This window comes from Vanacampus margaritifer, chromosome 8, assembly GCF_051991255.1.
Source record: "Vanacampus margaritifer isolate UIUO_Vmar chromosome 8, RoL_Vmar_1.0, whole genome shotgun sequence".
Taxonomy (NCBI): domain Eukaryota; kingdom Metazoa; phylum Chordata; class Actinopteri; order Syngnathiformes; family Syngnathidae; genus Vanacampus; species Vanacampus margaritifer.
The window spans coordinates 25505105-25525769 of record NC_135439.1 but is presented as its reverse complement, the minus strand read 5'-3'; the positions used below and the strand labels follow the sequence as shown (position 1 = coordinate 25525769).

Sequence of the window (20665 nt, the reverse complement as noted above, 5' to 3'; positions counted from 1 at the left end):
TCTATCTACTCTTCAAAAAAGTAAATCCAAAGGTGGTCTAGAGGCACCAAATTTTATGTACTACTATATAGCTAACCAGCTACAATATATCATTCTATGGGCACAATCCAACAGAGATACTAACTGTTGGCTGGAACTAGAACAGAAGGATTGTAATAACCTCTAGATTTACCCTTTATTACAACATCGATTAAGCGTCATAATTGTTTTAAAAACCCAATGATTTCCGCCACCCTGACTGCCTGGTGGAAGGCATTAGAAATTACAAAAGCCCAAGTGGAGCTCTGTGGGCTTTCTCCCCTATGGCATAACCCCGACTTTCGACTTAACAGCCAATCGTTTTATTTAGGTGTGTGGGAGCAGAAAGGAATTACACATCTCCACCATCTCTTCTCAGATAATATATTTATATCATATACATCCTTGCTCCAAAAATACAAAATAACAAACGGAAATTTTTTACATTATCTGCAAGTTAAAAGTATGATAAAGAAACAAATTCCAACTCTTCAGGGTACGCTCCAACCGCCTGTTTTAGCTAAAGATATTACAGTACCAAGCTTTCTCCGACAACAACAAAAAAAAATTCAAAAAAATATAAGTTACTTTCATATACGGATAAAATGTCTTTACCCATCTCAAAATGGGAGACAGACTTGTCTATAGCTCCGGAGTCTGACTTTTGGATTCAAGTTTGTGAAAATGCATTTAAAATGACAAAACACACAAATTTACAACTTATCCAATATAAAATTATCCATATCCACATCCATATATCCATATCCACTACTCAATATATGATGAAGAAAATGGGACTCTCCGACTCCGACATTTGTCTCCAGTGTTTACAAAACACTACAGACACTTATTTTCATGCTTTATGGTTATGCACTCCGGTTATGTATTTTTGGACTAAATTAAACTTTCCGCTATCTTGGACTGTAGGATACCTTTATCTCCAAACTTGTGTTTGCTAGGTGACCTAACAACAACTGACTTACCACACAAACAATTTCAATCTACACTTGTAGCCCTTACTATCGCAAAAAAAACCAATTCTTGTTAACTGGAAAAATAAACAAACTCTGAATATCGACCAATGGTCTAACCTCCTCATAAATCACATTTTAATGGAAAAAATATCAGCCTTGGCCGTTCCCTGGGTCTCTTGGGGGGTGCTGCGTTGCGGGGCTCTCCCTGGTGTTCGGTTTGGCGCCGCCCCGGCGTGGTCCGTCGCTCTGGGCCCGGCGACGCGGTTCGGGGCCTGTGGGCCGCCAGGGTGCCCCGTGGTTCCCTCTCCCCTCCCCCTTCCTCCCCCTTGCCTCTCTCCGCCCGTCCTCCGCCTCCCTGTCCCTTCTCCCTCGTCACCCTTCCTCCTCCTCTCCCCCTCTCTCTGCGGCCCTGCCGCTGCCTCCTGCCCTTCTTGTCGTCTCCCTTCCCCTCCCCTGTCCGCCTTCCTTCCCCTCCCCTGGGCCGGGGGCTCCATCCGTGGCCCGGGTCTCGGCGCTCCGGGGGCCGGGAGGGTTGGTTGGTTTGGTGTTGTGCCCGCCCCGCTCCGGTGGACCTCCTGGCACTTCGGGCGGGCCCCAGTATCCGGGGAGCGAGCCCTATCGCCCCGCCGGGCTGGTCCCATATGCCCGCCGGGGTCCCTGTGGGGTGGATGGGGGTTTGGTGGGCGGGTGCGCCTCCCTCCCCCGCCCGGTTGGGGAGGCCCAGCTGGTTGCTCCTCTTAACTCACTGCACTAGTTTTGCACAATACACTTTTATAAACATATAGGGCACATAACACATGGGGGTCGTGGGGGGAGCGGGGGCTGTGGACCGGTGGGGTGCCTGGCAGGCCTGCAGTGCCCCGTCCTGCTGCGTTGGGTTAGGGGCGCGGGCCGCGTTGGGGTGGGGGCGCTCCTGCTCCTGGGTTTGCTCTCCGGCCGGTGGCCCCTGCGGGGCCCGGGGGTCATCCTTTGGCGCTTCCGCGGCCTGGGGGGCCCTGAGGTGTTGCGCTTGCTCTGTCCTGGCGGGGGTCGACGGCTCCCCTCTTTGGTGGAGATTTTCATGCATGCCAGATGCACCACACCAGCATCTACCGAAACTCAGACACAATCTGCTTCTTCCTCAGGTCATTGAATCGGTGGAGGCTTGTGTCTGTGGATCTCACTCTGCTTCGTCTGTCCTTCCTACCTTTCCTCAATCTCTCCTTTGAGCCCTTGAGGTCTCCCTGATTTGTTGGAATTCAGATGTCTCTGGGGTTGGTGAAGGACTGGTGGGTTGGTGGCCTGGTGGGTGATGTCTGGTCGATGCTGGACTTCACTTTCCTTTCTTTTCTTTGGTCCTTCTTCGGGTCTCCTGACGGCCCCACGACTCTGGCTGGATTCTGAAGTGTTCGGTTTAGGTGAACGGTATGGGATTTTTTAATAGGTTTTAGGTGCACTAATGAATACACGCACGCACACACACACACACACGCACAAACACACACCCACATACAAAAAAAAGGAGAGCAATGATGATGACATGTCAAATGAACAATACTGAGCTCTCCAAAAAAAAAACAATTTAAAAAATAATTCTACAACTACTACTACTACTACTACTACTACAAATACTACTACTACTGCTTCAAGTACTACTACTACTACAAATACTGCTACTACTACTTCAAGTACTACTACTACTACTACAAGTACTACTGCTTCTACTCCTACAAGTACTTGCTACTACTACAAGTACTACTGCTTCTACTACTTCAAGTACTTGCTACTACTACAAGTACTACTTCTTCTACTACTACAAGTACTTGCTACTACTACAAGTACTACTACTACTACTGCTACAAGTACTACTACTACTACTACAACTACAAGTTTTGCTGCTTCTACTAAAAGTACTGCTGCTTCTACTGCTACTACAAGTGCTTGCTACTACTACTACAAGTACTTGCTACTACTACTACAAATACTTGCTACAAATACTACTACTACTAAAATAACTACTGCTTCTACTTCTACAAGTACTTCAAAGTAAAAGTCTACTAAGGCCATTTGCATTGCTGTCAATGTATTATTTGGCAAACTTTATTTTGAAGTTAGCCTTGGGCAGCGTGTTACATTGAGTATGTTTCAGCTTCCTTGACATATGTCTGAATGGTGTCCAGTGTGACTGCACACCGTTGTTTGTTTTTTGCCCCCACCAACCAATCCGCGGATCGTGGGCGATCCAAACCGTGGGGCCTCATCCGAACCGACCACGGATCAATGATGATCCATTGCACCACTACAGATTTATAATCAGGTGAAGACGTCAGATAATTTAGATGGAACTTCTTAACCCAAATTGCGATTATGAAACAAATTGAACTTGTTTTAATCTGTCTACTGCGGAATACTTGGACCCAGGTAAATTGTCCTAAAGTCCATTCACTGCATCAGGTTTTATTTCCTGCTCCTTGCGTACAACAGTTGGAGTCCCTTATTGGTCTCTCTAATTCAACTTGTGTTTCTGCAGTACTTTTTCTCTGCTCTGAGACACTTCTCCTTATATGTCCTGTTCTCTTGTCATTGAATGCTACTTGATGGTCCCTACATTCCCTTGAGAAGCTAGAGCACCTGGCAGGTTTGTGGTTTCCAACTTGGATAGGATTCCGAATGTTGCCAAAGCTTGTATCCTCCTCATGTGACTATAGTTTGTCCTCACAGGACTGCTGATCCTTGGCGGGCGGAAGGCTGAACTCTTTTCTATATGCACACAACTCTCACTGGAACTTCGTTTGGGGAGAAACACAAGATCCCTATGCCCTAACAATGGGCCAAGTCTTGAGTGACTGCTGTGAGAGGAGTGGTAACACGCAATACAACGTGAAGTGTAGTGAATTTGGCACCGCACACACACACACGTACAGTCAGGAATCTTGGCAGATTGGCTAGCTAGAGAAGATACGAAGGTAAGTGGGAAGGCATGCTGACACGGAAGGAAACATTTTGGAGAGCAGAGGCGTGATGACAAAGCATTAGGTGTTTTTTGACAGGTAGGTATCCCACCGTCTTCCTGGATAGTTTGAAACTGTTGCCACTCAAATTCCATCAGCCTCTCCAAATACCTTTCCAGGGGGGCAAGTGAACTGTGTCGCATGGTTCCTCGGTGTTCTATGTTGTTGAAAATAGACAGCTGACTGATGTTCCAGAAACTAAATGGTGGTGGGAGAACATCTGGGAAGTCATACCACATACGTTTCTGTTCTCTGGGTCTGATACCATGAGAGGGACGTTCTTTAGTTTGGATGACTTCGGGTCGCAGCTCAAGGTGTGGAGGAACTCCACCTGAGGGCAAGACAGAAAGTCTCTCAATGTCAGACATGTCTGAGTCACTGTGCCCTTCTTCACTGACACTTGTATCCTCTACTGTGTTTTTGCTCCTCCTGCTGCAATTCTTCTGTTGTCTGGGTCTGCAATGATCAGCAAACTGCTGGGTCACTGGCTCCATCTTGTCATCTGGGCAAAAGAGTAGAAGATGACACTGTCAATTCCTGAATACACATGAAAAAGTATATTTAATAGGTTATTTTAGCATACAGTCTGCACAATATATAGCAAAAAAAGCTGCTGAAGCATGAATAGCAATCCTACCAGTTTAAAATTTGAGATGCGCTTCTGCTTTGTGTTACTTTATGTGGAAGCCTCTGGACAATTTGTGACAAGTACTTTGGTCCAATAACAGAACGCTATGTTCGGGACTCCGCGGAGGCGCGCATGAAGTCACCCTCCACCACTCCACTCCTCTCCTCCCTAGAGAAACTTTGGAGTGTGCAGACTCGCACACTCTACTATAAAGGGAAAATAAAAGCTGATAGGTGCAGTCAGAGTAAAAACAGTCAGGGTCTTCGTACTCATCTGGGCATTGGCGAAGCATGCATGATGATGTAGAAAAAGCTTAAATATTAGATTTTTAAACGGTACATTGCACATATTACCTTGTGGAGGTGTGTTTTGCGGATAATATTCACTGTCGGGGGATATTGAATTTAATATTTTTATTCACAGTGTGACCATTGCGAACATTGTGATACTTAACAAATACGGTACCTTGTGTCCTGTGTGTCCTGTGTGTGTGTGTGTGTGTGTGTCATTGATTACCTGCTGGGAGACAAAATGGAAATCATACTTTACAACAACAGCAACATTAATCACGTTTGATATAATACAGTATGCTGTATAGGTGGTTTAGCAAATAACTTGTGTACTTTGTCCTCCTGCTTCACGTCAGAGTGTTATGGAAGGTAGAAATAATCAATAATACGTACATTAATATTTAGAAAGGCTGGGATTTACATGTGCATTAACTTAATCACTAATTTGTCTAAAGAGGAATGGTTTGAAATCAGAGATGATAGCATATCAATTCATTATGTGTAATATTTCAAAAAAATTAATTTAATTAAAATAGTAGCATCTTAAACAGTTGATGTACAAGCCATAATCATTACATACATTTAAAAGAAAAATGTAGCAAATATAGAATAAATAAAAAGGTAACTCCCAAACCCCCTCTGTCCTTTAACCTTAACGTTTGTGTCAGAACTCAGAAGCACTTCTCTCTTAAATTATTTTAAAAAGAAAACAACACCATGATTGCTGGAAATTTAACTGCAAGCTAAGCTATCAGATAAGTTATCTTGCAAACGGTCACGGAATTAAATGAGCAAGTATTGCAGGACTAAACATTTCAATAACGTGGCCTCGTATGGAGGACCAAAAGTGCCCAAATTAAATAAATGAATTCATCATTAAATAATTAAATAAATGTGTCATGAAATAATAAAATGTGTCATTTATTAATTACATGTGGAACTAAATAAACCAATAATTAAATGAATGTGTCATGAAATAATTAAATGTGTCATTTATTAATTAAATATGGAATTAAATAAACCAATAATTAAATAAATGTGTATTAATTAAATTACCTACTTATATAAATATATATATATATATATATATATATATATATATATATATATATATATATATATAATTATTTCTGTATTTATTTATTTCATGTTCTTGTGTTGCAGCGTTTCATGAATTTATTTTATCCGTCAAACTCGCCCGTCAAATTTAGTGGGCGGGGCTGATTCACTCAAATCTTGTCTAAGCGACTGCTTCGGCCGGAAGAGGTTAGAAACATGGCAGCTAAGGTGATGGATTTTTTTGCTGAAATAGAGTGATCGAGGCGTGTTATTGTGCAAAACCACCATAAAAATAAAAGCGATATTTCTACTATTTCGTTAAAGCACAGTTTTGACTTGTAGGTGTTTCCATTGAAGAGTGATTTGCTTCTGAGGCATAGTTTTCGTAATGTCCCACCTCGACTCTCGCAAGATCTCGCAGTTCTTGTAGGCGGTCACGTCAACGGCTCCTCATGAACGTCACGAGAATAAATAGTACGCGTGTATGGAGCCGCGGCAGCCGTGGCTCAATAAGACTTGCTGTCCCCTCAGGAAGCAATTCCGATACAAAAGCGAGTGTACTTCCAACTTCCTTTTCTTCCTTTTACCGGGCGGGGTCACATGACTGCAGGAAATGCGAAAAAAGTGACTTCCATTTCAACAAGTCTCAAAAAGCACATAATGAGAGCGTAAAGCTGAGCCTATTGAGGTCAATAGCACCACCCAGCCTATCGAATTGTGTTTACTAGCTACTCACTCTGCCTCAATATATTGTTCTGAAATGGATTTGCCCTGACTTGGTGAGCAGGCTGACCAATCAGGTGTTAGGACCTGCCTACCAAACTTTGATGGGTGAGTTTGACAGATAAAATAAATTCATGAAACGCCGCAACACAGTGACCATGAAATAATTATTTAAATAGAGAAATAATTATATATATATATATTTACAAATAATCACACACATTTAATAACACATTGATTGATTTAATTCCATATTTAATTAATAAATGAAACATTTCATTAATTAATTACACATTTATTTAATTATTTAACTATTTTACTGCCAAAGACGTTAAATGACGTTCTGCAAAAACCTACGGAGGAGCGCCAAAGACATTAAAAAAGATGTCCTCGCATTTTTTTTAATATTTTTTTTTGAAACGGGTGCTGTGAAGGCTTGCGGAGCTATCCTGAAAGTTTCAAGCAGGTCTCGTGAGCCTAATGACTATTTTTGGCCCCTAGAGGGCAGCGATGACTCTCTTTTGACAAGATCGGGTGGGCGTCAGTAGTATAAAAGGCAAGGCGGGGCGAGAGCGTCGAGGAGGAGATGAGAATTGAGGAGAAACAAAAAATGGCGACCGATGGTAAGAAGCAGCTCACGCTTGATCGGTTTTTTCAAAAAGGAGAAGCATCAACCAGTGCTAAAGTGCACGTTTGTGACGACGGGGATGATGATGGTGACAACAAGGTTGACGCCGAAGCTGCAGTGTTGACGCGGCGGCAGCTTCGATCACGTCCTAAGGCCTCAGAGGCTAGCGGTGCTAGCGCCGGAAAACGTGGTGCACGACCGAGCACTTCTGCATGCGAGGACGTTAAATCGGACGACGACGATGATGATGATGGTGACAACGAGGTTGATGCCGAAGTTGCAGCGTACACGCGGCGGCAGCTTCGACCACGTTTTAAGGCCTCAGAGGCTAGCGGTGCTAGCGCCGGAAAACGTGGTGCACGACCGAGCACTTCTCCGCACGAGGACGTTGATTCGGACGACGACGAAGAGTATCCTGAGTCCGATGGATATTCTTCGGAGGAGTGGGTACAATCTGACCACGGAGAAAGTGATACGGACAGTCTTTTATCCGCAGAAGACTGCGAAGGTAAGCACAAACTTGCTATGAGATACTTTTCCGGCACGCTGTTAGCACCTCGTGTAACGTGAATGTGCATTCATAGATCGCGGATCGTGCTCACAGCGACGTCCCTCTGCAAAGACGACAAAGAGAGGTATAAAAAAAGTGTTTTCAATACACCGCAACAACAAAACAAAACGGTCTTTCGATATTATTGTAATTGTATATATTTCTTTCAGCTGCAGCTCAGAGTGACACTCCTCAGAGTGAGCAAAATAAAGGTCCAAGGACCAGTGGATCCCAGAAAAAAGGTAAACACATATATAGCATCACACTGATCTAAAATTAATATTATATGATATTGAAATGTATATTTGCAGATCCCAAAAATTCTGGCTGGCATGAAGCAGGCTGGCAGCCAAACTCATTCCCCTTTACTGCGGAGCCAGGACCGAGAGGTGCCGCAGCAGAGCTGAATTCGACCCGGCCAGTTGACTTCCTGCAACTCTTCATCACGGACGAGCTTCTGCAGCACATTGCTGATCAGACAAACTTATATGCACGCCAGTCTATGCAAAAACGGGCTGAAAGTCTGCCACACTGCAGGAGTCATGCTTGGAAGCCAGTGTCTGTGTCCGAACTCAAAACTTTTTTTGCACTGTAATTTCTTACTGGTTATATAAACAAGCCCAGTATAGAAATGTATTGGACTCAGGATGAAATAGAGACGACACCATTTTTCAGTCGCGCGATGCCTCGAAACCGCTTCCAGCTCATCTGGAGTTTCCTGCACTTCAACGACAACGAGACACACAGTTCAGACGACAAACTATTTAAAATTCGTCCTGTGTTCAATCACGTTGTAAGCAAATTCAAGGAACTGTTTCAACCGGGCAGGAATATCTGCATTGATGAGTGAATGATGAGTTTCCAGGGACGTCTTTCGTTCAAGGTGTACAACCCCCAAAAGCCGGTCAAATATGGTATCAAATCGTACATTTTGTGGGACTCCCAAACCGGGTATTGTTTTAATATGCAACCCTATGTTGGTATTAGTTGTTCTCTCCCTGACACAGTGTTCAACTTACTGGATCGTCTGCCAGGAAATGGGTACACACTATTTATGGACAATTTTTATAATTCGATTGCTTTGTGTGAACGTCTCCTGGCAGGACGTACCAATGTTTGTGGAACGCTGAGGAAAAACAGGGGTGAACACAGTGAGATCACCATGGCGACGCTATTCCCAAAAAACTCCCAAATTAACTCCCCATTGGGAATGAATGGGAAAAGGGAAGAGAAGATCACACATCAAGCACCTTTTTCCAAGACACGCTGCGCGCGCATACGTTATCCGACCGATACGAATTTTAGCTCATTTTGTAGGAATTTTTCCCATCTTTAGCTCAGTGTCGAAATCTTTTTTAAGGAATGAAAGCTCCCCCCCTGTGCGGGTTCAAAGACAGTGGCTGAATTAGCTTTCTCACACACTCTGTTGGCTAATTAGCCATCCAGTGCCGGGAACCAAATAATGTATTTGAAAAAAATTCACTTCAACTCGTCACCATGGCCACAATCTTTTGTCACTAGACGTCAAATTCTCACATTTTGTAGTCACGAGTGTCTTCTTGCAGACAAACTAACTTTTATTTGGCTAAGGTGTCATTTAGTACCTTTATTTTCCCTTTAAGCTCGGACAAGTCGGACCAACTCGCCTATCTCTGCCATGTTAATTTCAGGCGCCTTCCTCTCTCCATTTCTGATAAATCATAAGTTTTCAACCTGCTCTCATTTGGTCATTTTGTATCCGATTAAGAAAATGAGAACATGCTCGTGTTCCCCAAACCCTTGCCGTTCTAACGAGCCATTTCTTGAATCTGTATCTTCAACCGTTAAGTTGCGAGAGGCTTTTGTTGAAGGGGTGCTTCTCTCATTCAATCTCAATGCAATGTGCGTGACGTCACTTCAACTCATCACCATGGCCACAATCTTTGCTCACTAGACATCAAAATCTCACATTTTGTAGTCACGAGTGTCTTCTTTCAGACAAACTAACTTTTATTTGGCTAAGGTGTCATTTAGTACCTTTATTTTCACCTTAAGCATCTTGAACCGTTAAGTCGTGAGAGGCTTGGTGCGTGACGTCTCTCCAACGTGTTAGTCCAATGCGTGTGCGTCAATGTGCATGTTTCTTAAAGGGACAGTAAGATACTTTTACTTTATGGTGATTATGCCTAACTTCCACATTTCTTGACCGATTTCAATTGTTTGAATTTTAAACTGTTCAGCTCATTTCCATTTTTTAAAATACATTTTCAAAAATAACACATTATTATTATTATTTTTTCTATTAAATGTAATGGATTGGCAATTGATTAGGTACACCCTGGATTATCGCCACTCTGCCCAGCCAGGGGGGCGGCCATCTTGGCAAATTAATTAGGTACATCAAGGATACGCTCCCCTCCGCCCATCCAGGGCAGAGGCCATCTTGGCCAATTGATTAGGTACGCCCAGGATTCTCGCCACTCCGCTCGCCCAGGGCGGCGGCCATCTTGGCCAATTATTTAGGTACTTCAAGGACTCTCTCCCCCTCGCCCACCCGGTTCGGCGGCCATCTTGGCCAATTGATTAGGTACGCCAAGGACTCTCTCCCCCTCGCCCACCTGGGTCGGCGGCCATCTTGGCCATTTTACTACTATTAAAATTACTAAAACTACAAACAATACTTATTATGGGACTGCTGTTGCTTGCGAAGCACGTATCAATATCCACCCTAGAAAAGTGGTTTGACACAGATTGAGAGGTAAAGTACACCAACATTTGGCAAACGGTTCAGCGCATGCTTTCCACCTTGCAAGAGTCAGCAGTCCCATTCAAAATTTCCGCGGGAATTTTTCTAGTTTGCACTTTGTTCTTCCTTCAGAATGACCGGAAGCTTAAGCGCGTTGCTGCCTTCTAATGGTGGGGAGGTATCATAGAATTATAAAGACCCGCTGATGACAGTCCAGCACAATCTCTTTACGCCCAATGCCCATATGCGTATTTAGCAGTGTGGTTTTCGTCCCAGCCATGGAACAGTGGACCAGCTCTACACCCTCAGCAGGGTCCTCGAGGGTTCGGGGGAGTTCGCCCAACCAGTCCACATGTGCTTTGTGGACTTGGAGAAGGCGTTTGACCGTGTCCCTCGGGGAGTCCTGTGGGGGGTGCTTCGGGAGTATGGGGTACCGAGCAGGGGGTACACCCTGATACGGGCTATTCGGTCCCTGTACGACCGATGTCAGAGTTTGGTCCGCATTGCCGGCAGTAAGTCGAATTTGTTTCCTGTAAGGGTTGGACTCCGCCAAGGTTGCCCTTTGTCACCGATTCTGTACATAACTTTTATGGACCACGTTGAGAGGAACCAGTTGAGGTGGCTCGGGCATCTAGTTCGGATGCCTCCTGGACGCCTCCCTGGGGAGGTGTTCCGGGCATGTCCTACCGGCGGGAGGCCCCAGGCGCGACCCAGGACACGCTGGAGAGACTCTCTCGGCTGTCCTGGGAACGCTGAAGACATTTAACATTCTCAATTTATATTTTTACTGTTTATGAATTTACTTATAAACATAACTTGCCATATAACTGTGTATTGTAATGAATATAACTGTGATGATGTTGTTGTGAAGTATATTGGAACTTTTTCACTCCCTGCCAGCTGGTGAGATAGGAATGTGATGGGAGTAAAGTTCTCAAGTTCTCATGTAGATAACACTGTTGGGCTGAGGGAGTCTAGGTCTCATGGCATTACCTGTCTAATCATATATTTCCGGCTTGGATGGGGAGTTGAAGTAAGCATGTCAGTAAATCACTTGTCTGTCTATTATAATTACTAACCCTTTGTCCAGCCTCAGAGGAGGAGTATGCTTTTTTCATCTATAAAGCGACTGTGTGTTTTCATATGGACACACTCGAGGCTTAACATCAAATTTCGAATGTAAGCATTTTCTCTTGTGTCTTTTAGAAGCTTCTAAAATAAACTCTTTGCAAAGAAGGCTTCTTCATCAGATCTCTTATCCAATTATTTTGAACACGCAAAGATTACACTTAATATAGTGATCAACTAATACCTTCAAATGGGGAACCCGACGGCGACAAATTGAGACGTTTTTGCAACAGCTGTGATGATCTTGGAACAACTGAATTTCTAAATTTCTTGCGCAAATATTAACAAGGTGAGTGGACAAATTATCCACGTAGAGAAATTCTGCTTGTTTGGGATTACTCAAAGCTGCATTACGTCTGTGCTAAATTGTATTTGAGATCTGTGAACAAGTTAGGGGGGTTTTAAAGTCGTATTTGTTACGGAGGGACGCGAAAGTCCTCGATTTTGAAAATTACTACAACATAGAATCATGCATGGGAAGCCCGTGGTATACGGAAGTGACGTCAAGTAGGAGCGCTCCGCCATTCGGAAACGGCATATGAGATTTGTTCCGCGGTGGAATAGGCTGTCTTTTTTATTTTTGTATGAATAAGCCGCCCGTATAATTCTATGGGGTGTGCGGAGTGGATTAGCCGCCCGTGTGGTATCATTCACACGGTGTGTGTGCTGTGGATAATTATTAGACCGTGGGACATAATTCCTCGCTGTGTGTCTGTTGTGTTGAATTAAAGCCGCTCGTGTGAGTGAGAGCTGTGAAAAAGCCGCCCGCGAAGATCCTGGATAAGTATTTATTAAGTCGCGCAAAAAGATATTTAATTTCTGTTTCGTTTTTTCTTTTTCTAAAATATATATATATATAATAATAATTTTTTGGGGGGATTAATGAGAATAGTTTTGATCTGTTGTATTGTAGTATCATAAGTGAGACGTCACTGACTTTATAAATATTATAACGACCAAATTACTACATATAATGGACGACATTTTTGACCGAGACTCAGAGTGGTTTGATTTGCATAAACTTCCGGTCCATACTGAGAGCCTCTCGCTAAGCGAACAAGTCACGGCCGCAACGCTCGTCATGGCTGAAGCGCTCCCACTACGGCGACGGCGTAAGATGAAAAATCTTTTAAATGAATGGATACGCACTAATTGTGATAAAGGTTGGTTCCCACCGTTAAAATCTGAGACATGTCTGATTGCATTAATGAAGTCTGTAGAACTTGCTTGTGTAAAACAGCGCCAGACACTGATTAACTCCATGAAAAAAAAACATCTATATTTTCTTCAAATGGAAGAAAAGTGAGACGACAATGTAAGGTCGTGGACCAAATGTTGGTTAACGCTAGAATGCTTGCTTTGGGCAGCTTTGTGAATGTTTTTGTTGTAAAGCTGTGTTGAGCGAGTCCGCTAGCCAGGGCTCGGCTAACGACAACGTGTTCGATGACCGCATGGCGAATGCTAGGCTAAAATCTCCGCCAGTTTAAAATTGTTAGAAATGAGACATGACCCGGAAGATAGATTAAATAAGGCAAAAGTTTTCGGATTGGAATTGGTTTGGCATGCGGAGATTCCACAGTCTATTCATTCTAGATGGCGTACTAATCTGGAGCATGTGTGACTTGTGTGATTTGGAGGGAATGTTTTTTGTTATAAAATGACTAGGGTCAATTGTGTGATTGTAATGGGGATTTTTCTAGTTGGTATGTGTGTGCGTATGTGCCGCAAAAGTTTGACAAGTTGAGAGAATTGTTGAGTAATTGAATGAGACCTAGATAAGGAAAGTGGGGGCTATCCGGGTGGTTTGGGAGTTAACTGAATCTGTAATTGTGAATAAGAAATGTGTGGGTAGATATTTCATTTGTTTTTCTTTAATACTTTTAACTGTATGTTTGGTGTTGTTTTTGAGTAGAAAAAACTGGTGTGATAATGGCGTTTGTTTTTCGTATAGTAATGTAAAAAAAAAAAAAGGTTTTGAATGTGATTTCCCCCCCCCTTTTCTGCTCCTTCCCTGTGTCTTAAATGGGACAAGGGGGGATTTGTGTGTGAAATAAGAGTCAGAGGGCAATGTGTCCTGTAATGGGAGTTTTTCTCTTTTTTAGGTAAGAGAAGAATGCGGAATGATATAGAGGTCTAGGTGTTAACTACAGGCCACTCTCCATATTATTTTTTAAAAATCAGGTCTGTGGTTTTTATATAATTGAATGAGTAATAAAACCAAATTTTAATTGAAATAGACTTTTTATTTTTGATTTTTTTCCCCCTGCATCTCTCATGACTCATTCGTAGGTGTGAAAATGATTTAACCTTTGTTCTGACTCTGAGTCCCTTTCCAGAATTTGAAGTCGGCCATTTTGTGTGTCAGTCCTGACACTTGAGAACTTCCCATGAGGGCGCCGACTGGGAGTTGTCACATTTTAAGCATAATTTGAGGTAACATATAATGAAGAAGAAGTCTATGGTAGACATATGCGTAAATATAGTAATACTACTTGCTATAGTGTAGAACACATTTAAATAAAACTAAAAAATACATATTTTTTGAGAAAATTATTATTATTTTTAATTACAACAAGCAGATAGGATCTCTTGCTATGATCTCATCTCCCTCTGTCTGTTCCGAGTGTATAAGTGTTTCGGCAGGTTCAATCTTTGACGACAGGTGTTGTTCTTGGGTGTCTCCAACGTGCTGGAATAACCTGGCTGTTGGGAATGCTACTGCTCTGCTTGGTGCACAGAGTGAACGGCGAACTGAACAATGGTCACTTTCGGGGGGGAAGTGATCACACGGACTGCGAAAAGGATGGTATACTGTAAATCCGCTCGCCCTGTGACTGTTCAATGACTCTTATGATTTATCTGAGCAAAATGTCCATCAACTCTTTGAGCAGGCATCTCAAACTCTCATCACAGCCGTCCTGATGAAACTGTCAGGGGTCTCCAGTGACAGCTAAGGCCTGCTTTGAACTTTGCCCTGCATAAACTGCTATCTACAAGGACAGGAAGGAATATGAACTCCAGTTGTGGACTCAAAGATCGAGTCATCTGAGAATGGCCCCTTGAGTCATATTTTGGTCTGTTTGAGTGCAGTTTGCACTCTGTACTGTGTCGGAAAAGGAGATGTGATCTATAGCAACGCAGTTTTGGAAATTGAGAACGGCTTATGTGAATTAGGGTAGTATAAAATTTATTCTAATCGTTAATACTATATTTTCCGTTGTTTGATGCTTGTTGAATTTGGTCTTCTAATTTTTTGCCCATTTTCCTTTTAAATTTTAGCTTCTAGATTGGACTCAGATGTGGAACACTTACGGCGAATTTGCTGGTTAAATTTTTAATTTTTGATTAAGGTCGCAGCACTGTGATTTTTTAATTGGGTCATGATCTGCAAAGTTGCCTACTGTGTTTTACAAGCCCCGCTACTCTGTAGAAAAGGGGAGGATAATTAGCATTTTAAGATTACTTTTTGGTTTAATTGAAGTAGATATTCTGATCTTTTATCTTACTTTAGTTAGTTTGTTTTTTCCTCACTCTGGGTTGCCTGGACAGGATTCAAATTTGCGCCTCAAGGTTTTGTTTTTATGAATTGTTGTTGCAAGCTAAGCAGGATCTGCTCCTGTAGTCTTGGTGTTGGCCAAATTGCCCCAATTTGTTTTTTCTTATCAACAGGACACATGGTGTCTGTTTTGTTTTGTTTTGTTTTCCTCTTTGAAGCAGCAATTTGTAAGAATTAAATAAATGTAGGACTATAAGTTAGTCTGAATGTGATACTTCTACAGTATGTGAGTGAATGAATTCACAGGTGGAGAATTGAGGTGATCGGATTTTGACCATGAGAGGAAAAGTAAGTGCTGGCAAAGACAACTCATGGTGAAAATAAGGTAAGTATATTCAATTTCAGAAACAATTGAAAAATATAATTTCTAGAGCTCATGGAATTTAGGTGTGGAAGGAACATTGGGACACCTGGTGGACATTATTTTATGAGACAAGTTGTAAAAATGAACTGCAGGACTGCAGTGTTTATTAAAGGTATAAGTATATATATATAAATCTCTTCTCAGACTGTTTATGGCCCGGCCGAACATGAGCAGTTTTGGGTTAAGATGATGTTGTTTTTAAATGATTTACACTGCTATAATAAAAACCAGCGTAAAAAATACAGAAATTTGATGTATGATCAAAAGCACATTTATGCTAAATCTACAACAATAAATATTATGGTAAAATATTTGATTAATCATTATCTACTATCATAAGGGCTTCTTAGTAATATTGGATTAGATGAACCCATTTGAAAAAACAAAAACTTCATAAGATATAAAAAGGCTGGACTCCTTTTGAGGGTCATAAAAACAGGCCGTTTCCTGCCCCCAATGTTCCGCTGGGGGAGTCACACGTTGAGAGGCCCCCAGTAATTAAGGAGATAGTGTCTACATTCTCTAAGCTAACAGATAACCAACCAGAAGTTCCTTCAAAAATAAATGATTGTGAATATGTGTGGTTGAAAGTAACTAAACGTAAATGGTCTTGTCCTCGTTGGTTAGGTCCATTTAAGGTCAAGGAGCGTACATCCTGTGCGGTGCGCTTGTATCAAAAAGGAGCTACTTGGTATCATCTCTCATCTACAAGGCCGGCTGGTTCTAGTTCAACGCTGCCACCAAGGGCAACCATCTGATGATCTACGCCCACACCAGTTGGAGCCATCTGACGGATCCAAAACACGCCGTTTCCAGTGTCTACCTGACAAGCAGTCCAAGGGGAGAAGCTGCATGCGGAGGAGGTCCTGAGAGGAGATTCATTGGAGTGCCTTTTCCATGGGCAAAGCTGACCAAGAATCAATCTGCTGTTTGAAAGGGGGAAATCACTCAATGGTGATTTGAGTCACATGCCCCTTTTCATCAATCCACAAGGATAGAGTCACACTGGGAATGAAGTCCCGTGACCTTTCCTGCGATCTCTGGCAGTGAGCCAGGGTTCGGAAAAAGGGTGACAACGCCTCTAAAAAAAATTAGCAAAAAATTGATCTAGCTAAAGCATTTGATTTGGTTTCTCATTAATATCCTATTAGATATGTTATATGCTATTGGTCTATCCACCGAGTCATTTTTTTTTTAAAACTCTTTTCTTCATCAGAGAAGTCAATGTGTTTCCTCCAAGGGTTGTCATTCAGACTTTAAAATTATTAGCAATGGCTCAACTTTATGTCCTCTTTTATTCTCTATATTTATCAATAACCTCCCAAGAGTTTGTTCTGTCAAAGTAATATATTGCTCCAGTTCAGATATTCTACAAATTCAATAGTCATTACAATTTGATTTTAATCAAGTTCAAAAATGGTTTTCTAACAATATGCTTCTTTTAAATAAGAAGAAATCACGTCATGTTGTTTTGTACACGACCGGATTCTTTGTTTTTGTCACAAAACTGGAATATTAATTTTCATGATGGCACAATAATAGGGAAAGTGGAATAATTTAAATATTTATGCATTATGGATCGATTCTAATATATTTTTCAAATCCCATATTAATTCATTAATTTAATTTCGCCCCACTTTGGTGGGTGTGACAATCAGTGAATCTTAATCTTAATGCAGACATTTTGTTCTAACAACAAATTATCTGATCCACTTATATTACTAAATGCTGCTATTAGTCCTTCATTCAAATTTACAGGGCAATTAAAAAAATAATGCACCAAAATCATTACACAATATTTAAAATATGAAACACTCTAGCTTGGACACATGTGCTGTACATACCTCCCAGTTTTTATTTAATGTTTTACAAGTGTTCCATGTGGCCACCATTAGAAGCACACAACATCAAGCCGATAAGTTAAGATAATTATTATTATTAGTAGTAGTAATAATAGTAGTAGCAGTAGTAGTAGTAATAGTAATATAATATTTCTTGCTCTTAACATACTCTTGTAGTGCAACTAATCCTCAGTGATGTATCCTGGGTTCCTTGGCTGTTTTGGGTCCCACAGCACCATACAACCTCGCCAAGGTGACCCAGCCAGGGTTGATCAGGCCCTGACTTGTGTCTGAGTAGCTTGTGTGATCCATGGATTATCCTGTTTGATCCAGAGCCATCTTGACGCCTTTTCAGCAGCATCCATGATGTTCCTGATGGACTTCCTAATGTGCAGTCCCTTCACTCCAAGGCTCTTGAGGGCTTTGATGAGTGACTGGCCAACAAATCATCTCTATCCCACCTCAATAGGATTTTACCAGGTCCTCCACCCTCTATTTCGGCATTCACCTCCTTCATCCGGTCTTCCCAAGGGACAATCAACTCCAGCAACACTGGCTTGCACAGGTAGACAGCCAGTGGTGCTCACACCCTTTCCCCTTAAATAAACACTTTACTGAGGACAGGTAAATGTTGAGACAATCTTTTAGAAAAGCTGCATGATTAATCGCGTGTGAAACAAAACAAAACAATATGCGTCCCCTGCGCCCGCGCACCCGACCTAGCTCGCTTGCTCGCTTCCTTTGTCACGTGAACGCTAATTACCCATGGTCGCGATGTGGGACACACACACACACACACACACACACACACACACACGCACGCACACACACACACACACACACACACACACACCCACACACACACACACACACACACACACATCTCCTTCCCCTGCTGCTCCACCCCAGCCAGGTAACCAATGTTATCAATCCAGTGAAATTGTATTGTTGTTTTTTTGCCCTGTATTCCCTAACCATAAACATTTTGTTGTGAAGTAGCATGTCTCATACAGCACAAACAACTGAGCATAAATTAGCCGATATTAGCCACCTAGATTAAAATGCTATATGCTAATTCAATAATAGATAACGTGATAACCACCACATAGTAAGACTAATGACGGTGAAAGGAAAGCTCTCTGTGATCAGTGCTTTGAAAAGCATTGGACTTTGGATCATTGTAATTTGATTTGTGGGGATTATTTTGACTTCAAAATGTGATAAACTGTTGTTTGTGTGTGGTTTGTATTATGCTAGTAGTCACAGGCAAAAACAATCCAATACGTCATTGGTGATCGAAGCATTTGCATTGAGTTGCATTGTGGAAATATCAGAAATGAAATTGTCAATTGCCTATGAAAAATACACTTTTGCCTTTTTGTAATAACAACAGTTATTCATTCTCATGCCATTGATCTGTTTGGTTACAATTGGTCTATTTATTTAGTAATTGTAACATAATGCCTAGAAAGGAGAGGCTGAAAAGGGGGTGGGGGGTGGGGGAGCTACAGCAAGCAGTCAAGGGAGAGCGTCATGTTAATTAGAGTTTAGCACCTTTTAAAGATCCCATTTTAATATTGATTTGCTCCTTAACGTTAATTGTATTAAAAATATTTTTTGTTTAAGTAGTTTGTACTAAATCAGCAGGCATGAAGCTATTATTAGCTAAATTATTAGCTATTATTTAGTACAAATCCTAACTAAGTTACTTCTATGCTGCAAGTCTTGTAGTCATGTTGCTCTAATAGGCTGTTATAAAAACTAGCTGTGGGGCATTATTACAAATGCTTCCTTTATATGGTGAAAACATACGGCAGATTGTAATGCTTTTTCCTGTGACTATCATACAAACGACATCTCATCACATTTTCTCAGAATTGTCAGTAAGGTATATTTCCCCCCGAAGCACTTGCCCCCCAAAATCTCTGTGCACGCAACATTGCAGTCATGTCATGCAATTATTACTGCCACAAACCATATTGGTAGTGATGATACTGTACAATAAATGAAAGTAGTAGTTGTATTGTCCTCTTGCAGCTCTCCATTTTCATTCACCATTTTCAAAGTATGCGGTGAGATCGGTGGAGCTACAACAATGAATGGCTGAATCCGAAGCTCAGCGGCTCCATGCTACAAACACACCAAGTGTGCATGTGCAGCTATGAATGAGCATGCACGACGTCGTTAAGGCAGATCGAGATCCAATTGTTAAAATAATCGACCCGGAAGACGCAGCCACAAAAGATCCTTGAATACGCTTTTAACTCATTCAATAACCATGACGTGTAAAAATGTCAATTAATGCATAGTCCCCGCCTCCCCATAACGTGTAAACACGTCAAACACGTTTTGTCATTGGAAAGGGTACAGGAGAGTCTGATGCAACTTCTCACTGAAGGAGCAGGCTTGACTGCAATGTTAAATAGTAAAAAAAAAAAAAAAAAGGCCAGCAGGTGGCAGTGGTGCAAGAGTCCACCAGGTTCATGCTGCAGAAGAAGCAGAGGGGGCGTGATAGTGGAGTAATGGCGGATGTGGATTATTGGAATAGTAGCAACTAGCAAGTTAGCAACGATGGAGAAAAGAAAATAACTAACACTTGAGTGTTTTTTGGGTAAAAAAGTATAATTGAAACAAAACAATAACAAGGAAATGGAGTTTGTGTGGAAGAGAAGATGATGCTTCGGCCGCGTAATGGAAAGAAGCAGCCCTCAAACGATGTTCCGCCTGCGCAAACTTCACGTGACCCGCATAGCTCACGCCGAGTTTCGACTTCATCTAATGAAGATGAACATGCTCCGCGTGCCGGACCATCGCTTGGTAAATCGTCTCCCTGTGCCTCGCATGGCTGACGCTGGGCACACGCCAGCGCTTCGCCGGAAATGTCTAGTAATGACGACAGTGAAGACGATGAATTGGAGACCGATTTGGATCCGGATCTGTCGAACGAATACGTACCTTCGGACATAACGGAAAGCAGCCAAGAGTCGTCGCCAGTTGCCGCCGGAACGAGGAAGCAAGTGCTAACTAGCTTGCAAGTTCCCATTCAAAACTTTGGCACTTCTCATGCCCTCATCAGTCAGTTTTATGCACAGCTACATTCCCCACTATACTGTAAAGTTGCCAGTAATACTAATAATTTATGTACGGTTCATGCGTCTTGTAGATATGGATGAAAATATGCGCCATAAATG

General features: G+C 42.1%; 1 protein-coding gene and 1 pseudogene across 2 annotated transcripts; one reads left to right on the top strand and one right to left on the bottom strand.

Moving 5' to 3' along the window:
- Positions 1 to 1419: 1419 nt before the first annotated feature.
- Positions 1420 to 5606, bottom strand: LOC144055975 (uncharacterized; annotated as a pseudogene). Its single transcript, XR_013294965.1, has 2 exons — positions 4620 to 5606; positions 1420 to 4484 (listed from the first exon to the last, which is right to left on the bottom strand). The product of XR_013294965.1 is annotated as an uncharacterized LOC144055975 (transcript).
- A 741-nt stretch (positions 5607 to 6347) lies between these two features.
- Positions 6348 to 9356, top strand: LOC144056630 (uncharacterized). The gene is made up of 5 exons (XM_077573590.1): positions 6348 to 6385; positions 7514 to 7818; positions 7895 to 7945; positions 8031 to 8102; positions 8172 to 9356. Exons 1-5 carry the CDS (start codon positions 6348 to 6350, stop codon positions 8453 to 8455), a joined length of 750 nt encoding a protein of 249 aa, XP_077429716.1. The 3' UTR covers positions 8456 to 9356.
- Positions 9357 to 20665: the final 11309 nt, after the last annotated feature.